The 5,347-nt window shown below is 36.0% G+C and overlaps 1 protein-coding gene across 1 annotated transcript in view; it reads left to right on the top strand.

Annotated features, from left to right (window-relative positions):
• Positions 1-415: 415 nt before the first annotated feature.
• Positions 416-5,347, top strand: part of LOC108693297 (roundabout homolog 2-like) — a 120,136-nt gene continuing 115,204 nt past the window's right edge. The window contains exon 1 of the mRNA XM_018202172.1: positions 416-482. Within this exon, the coding sequence (XP_018057661.1) occupies positions 416-482 (67 nt within the window). The remainder of the gene's footprint in view (positions 483-5,347) is intronic.

The raw sequence follows: 5,347 nt of genomic DNA, 5'->3' as shown, positions 1-5,347 counted from the left end.
ATCGTGTGTGCGTGTGCGCGCGCGGCCGCGCGTGAACGCGGCGCCAAAATATATTCGCGGAGTGTGTGGTGCGACGAGATAAAAGAAAAGAGAAAGGAAAAAAAACGTATGTCTGTCTGTCCATCCGTCCGTCAGCGTGGCCTGCGAGGCGTCGAAGAAAAAAGGAGATCAACCGTCGTTAACGAGATCGTCGTCGGTTACGGCGCCGTGACGGGCCTGATGACGCGCGAGTGTTGATCGGTGCCCTGAGAGTGTTGATCTGGGTGCCTTGATCCTTCAACCTTCCCAGTTCCCTCCCCATCTTCAGTTCGGTTGTGTGTGCGTTTCAACGTGCGATTGCGTGCAATCTCTCGGACAACACGACGGAGAAGAAAAAGGGTACGACGCGCGACGGGGGCAGCCCTCGGATATATTAATGAAGATGTGCCGCGGATTGATCGATCGGTTGCTTCTGCTAGCGGCGTTCGGCATCACAGTCCAAGGTACGTGCCATGATTTCTCTTTTCTCTTTCAACTCCCCCTCGGGCATGTGTGTCCCTTTTCTACCCTTGCCTCCCCCTGGTTGGATTCCCCCTAGGCTCCGATTCACAACGCATGTCTGTCCTTGATAAACAACCCATGCAGCACAGATCCCTCCGGCAATATTGTTGTAACATTGCAACGTTTCAGCTATATTGAAGTAATATTAGAAATGTAACAATATTTTAATGTTAGAGCAGTATTCAAATAACATTAACATTAGAAATGTTGCAGCAACATTGCAATATTGAAATAACGTTAGAAATGTTGGAGCAATATTTTTACGCTTCAGCAATATATATTGCAGTATTGGAAATATTTTTAACAACGTTCTGATAATACATTAAAATGTTGCAGCAACATTTCCAATGTTACTTCAGTGGGTGCTTACCATTTGATGACACAAGTCGACATAAGTGCCGTTCTATCTTTATCACTCTCTGAATGTCAAGAAAGATAAGAACGACTTGTGTCATCACGTAGAAAGTACCCATTGAAGTAAACACTGAAAATTGTTGCAACAACATTTTAACATTATAGCAGTATTGCACTAACATTGCAACTGCAAGCTTCCCTATTGTGTATGGGTAATAAGAGTGAAATGATTCTGAGAGCATTGAAGCGTGGACTGGAGCCTTAGTGTTGTTACAATCTATCGTACCCTTCCCTCTCCGCCCTTTCGCATCGCACCATACGTAAATAATATTGCACATACAGGATCCTCGTTACATGTCGATTCGGCGACGCGACGTTCCGCCGTTTCAATGGAATCCTCGATTTTCCCACGGATTCTGTTTCTCTCCTCTTCTCGCTTTCTCTCACCCTCAATCGCATTTATAACAGATGCGAGGATTGCGAGCACGGGTTTTCTCGAAAACGTCGAGCGATTCGATCAGCGTCGCGCTCTCCACGACGGTGGCGGTGAATCCTATTCGCATAAATTGATTTACGCACCCTCCCTCCCGTTGTTTCGTCGATCGCGTTCTACTGAATCTGCACAATTGAGTTCGCGCGTAACGAGAACGCACTTCGCGTCAAGTATTACGATTAAAGTCGTCGAGAGAAAATGGGCCTGGACGATTCCTGTCGTTCCCTATTATATCAGGTCAAGTCAAGTCGTACTTGAAAATTCGAGGGAATCGACGCAACGAGAAAAATGCATCGATGTCTCTCTCTCTCTCTCTCTCTCTCTCTCTCTCTCTCTCGATTATGGAGTATTTATTTAGAATGGTAGATTAACTCGTACGCGTGTACAGTCAAACATTTGCGTTTTAGATAAAACAGGGGAGATAAGATTCGTGTAGCATTATAAGCAGGAAGTACGATTGTGGAATAGTAATTTACGTCTTGGTTGCAATAAACATATCATTTGAAAGTGACAGAAGTCGACACTTTTCGAATTATTTTTATTTTCGTATTATGCGGATTGTGTTCTAAAAAAAAATACATCGGTCTTCAATCAGGAAAAGTTATACAGTTGAATTCAAATAGAAAATAGGAATGAATTGAAAACAGGAACAATATCAAAATTCAGAATAGAGATAATTTTTAGAAATTAATACAATATCATAATGAAAAAAATTAATATTTATTACATTACTTTTAAAAACTTGAGGGGATCCTAAAGTCGTCTGTTATCCATTCAGGACCTATAATTACACATATAATTTACGTCATTGACATATTTTTATAAACTATCACATCAATATCGCACGTATAAGTACAAATTTTATAATTAACTAATCTTTCATATTAGTTATCTAAGCTTAACTCTAAAAATATTGTTTGCACACATATAATCTCTAGTCCAAATCAAGATTGTTTTATACGAACAAAGTAAACTTGAATATAAAGCAAATTTTGTTACAAGTTGATTACAGAACTGTAATTTTCCAACTTTTTCGTTTTTTAATAAAGTCGCCTATTTGAACTACATTACGTTTATGATTGTGGAATGTAGAGAAGGATTTTTAAATATGTATATAAAAGGCAGTTAGAAAAATACTTATTCGAAAAATAATGAGTAAAAAACAGATGACTTTAGGATCGCTAAAACTTGAAACAAGTAATTTGTAATTAACTCTAGTTAACTTATGCTATAAATAATTAATTACGCAAATTTTTTTTTCCTTTCCCAAGAACAATTTTATACTTTTTACTTGTGCTACTTTTCGAAAGTGCGATATAATCTTTTCAAACATTTTGCATTTTCCACATTTTTGTTATGATAGAGATAAAAGAAACAAGTGAGTGAGAGAGAGAGAGAGAGAGAGAGAGAGAGAAAGAGAAAATAATCCAGGCAGCAAAATGAACTTTTCTTTCAGTTTCTGACGATAGAAGTTACGCGTAATAGTTACAATGTAGGACTCGAGTTATTACAATTTACGAGGAATAACGTTTGTATATTTTTACCGCAACGTCACGATGCGTGTACATTTATTATTAATTGCATTCAATCACATAACAAATAATATATAATTAATTAAACTGCAAATGACTTTTAATCGTTTAAACGGGGAACGATTATTAAAGACTTCCGAAGAGCGTTTCGATTTGCGCACAACCTCTATTAATACTTACGTACCGCCTCCAGTATCATTTCGTCTGAAATCAATTCTGTTAACCCTCAATTACTTTGATGGAGGCACATTTGACCCTGCTGCAGATAGCTCGTGAGATATCACTTTTATCTTGAACTCTGACTCGTCATATTGCTTAAATGATTTTCACTTTTTCTCCCCTCCCTTTTTTCGTACCCCTAATTAGCGCGGGAGTTATTTCCTTTGATGATGACACACACGAATTTCAACGAGTTTATTAAATTCTACCTTAACTCTGTCTTTTTTTCGTAAAAAGCTTTTTATTAATCAAAGCATAGTCCGATTATTCTCGGCGGCTGTATAGTTGCTAATTACGAAATTACGAAACCGGCTTCGAGTTGCGCTTTTTGAATCATAAAAAACGCGACGTTATTTCTCTGCGAAATCATATCGCCGCGTTTACGCTGCTTAAATCGAAAATAGACGAGATAATTAAGCTTCTGGTGGAGCAAATTGCTTTTTGAAAATCCGCATAATATGTAGGGAACGAACAACTACACGACTTTCGTCGTGTTTTGAGATCCCGTTTATGCGTTTATGTATTTCTCTCGCGTACAGATGCTCACGCGTTTCAACATATTCCGAACGTATAAGCGGCGCGGCGCGTTACACATTGCATTTTACATTTTATTGCGGACTACCGATACCGGGTGTAGAAAAAAAACCAAGATTCGTCGAATATTATAAGAGAAAATTCCGAAGGAACGGCTTATTTATTTTAGTAGCTTCCGTGCGGCGGCTATCTAAAAATAGACGACGATACATAAAGCGGGGTAGGCTTTCCATACTCTATTTTTGTTTGCGACGCGATGTTTATCGTTATTCAAGCAAAACTCCGAGCCTCCATTCTTATGCATCTACTGCATTGTGCTCGCGCTCGCGTAGGCAAGCATTTGGTTTTCAAAACATTTTGTGTCCACCCTGCATTTGTTTTCTGATCTTTTTTTTTTATTTTTAAGTACGTACAATTCCGTCGTGACTTGCGAACACAAATTATACATTAACGAAATTAAATAGATATAGGGCATGGACACTATTTAAATTTCTTGGAGTGAAATATATACTTCAGAAGAGTTAAAATGTACTATTGAAAAAGAGGAAAAATTTGCACTTTTGGATAAGAGTGACAGATTTTCACTGTTTTTTTTTTTTTTTTTTTTTTTTTTTGAATGAGATTCATTCATTCCAAAGGAAAGAAATCTCACTCCTCTTTGTGAATTTCTGCATTTCTCTAAAAATATCATTTTAAAAAGGAGTGAAAATCTGCTACTCTTATTCAAGAATGCAAATTTTTTATTTTTTTTGTAGTGACAGTATTTTAATTCTTTTGGAATGGTTTTCATTCCAATAAATTTAGAGAGTAAAATAATGTAAACATTTGGGAAATATATTACTTGTTTCATTAATCCAATCAAGCTCAGTGGGAGTGGAGTTCTATGATTTTTTTTTTACATAAACGATCATTTGAGATGTTTTTACGTCCCAATCCAAATCACTATTATTAACAACAATTAATATTGTATATTATTGTTTTTCGATTTATTGGTATTTGAAAAGATTATGGATATGGATTTAATCACAATTTTCTGTGAAAAGCATAAGAGAAAGCAAATAAATATTTAATTAATATAACATTTTTTGTTAAGGAATTTTCGACGAAATTCCAGATTTGAAAAGGGCTTGTAGAGCATAATTATTTAAAAAAGGAAGAAAATGTATTAAATGATATTCATAAATAATATTTTACAATTTGCATTTTCTCGCCGCTGCGATATAAAACACCAAGTGAATATTCTAGGATTAAATAGTGCAATTGTTGTTACTATTCTTCTAACAGAACATCTTACAATTACAGAGATATTGCAGAAGAAAATCTGTTTCTCATTCTATTCTTCAAAACTGCTCGCAATAATCCGATAATATTTAAATCGGCGATTTTACTGGCCAGGTATTGAAAGAAATTGAGATTGGAAAGATATTAGATAAGTTTGAAGAATAGAGAACAATTTTTATTGAAAATAAAGTGAGAAGTCAATTTTCTCTTTCAATATCACTTATATAAGCAATTGAAAGGCGTTTGCTAGAAGAAGAATAGTACAATATTCCTTTGATGATTATTCAAGCATTGTATAACTATAATAAAACAATAAAATTTATGTACAACAATAAAATTTATTTTGCGCACCTCTTACTCCACTGACTTCAAAGTAGTCCCCTTAAATCTGTAT

Source organism: Atta colombica, unplaced genomic scaffold, assembly GCF_001594045.1.
Source record: "Atta colombica isolate Treedump-2 unplaced genomic scaffold, Acol1.0 scaffold9, whole genome shotgun sequence".
Lineage (NCBI taxonomy): Eukaryota > Metazoa > Arthropoda > Insecta > Hymenoptera > Formicidae > Atta > Atta colombica.
This window is presented reverse-complemented; position numbering and strand designations above follow the sequence as displayed.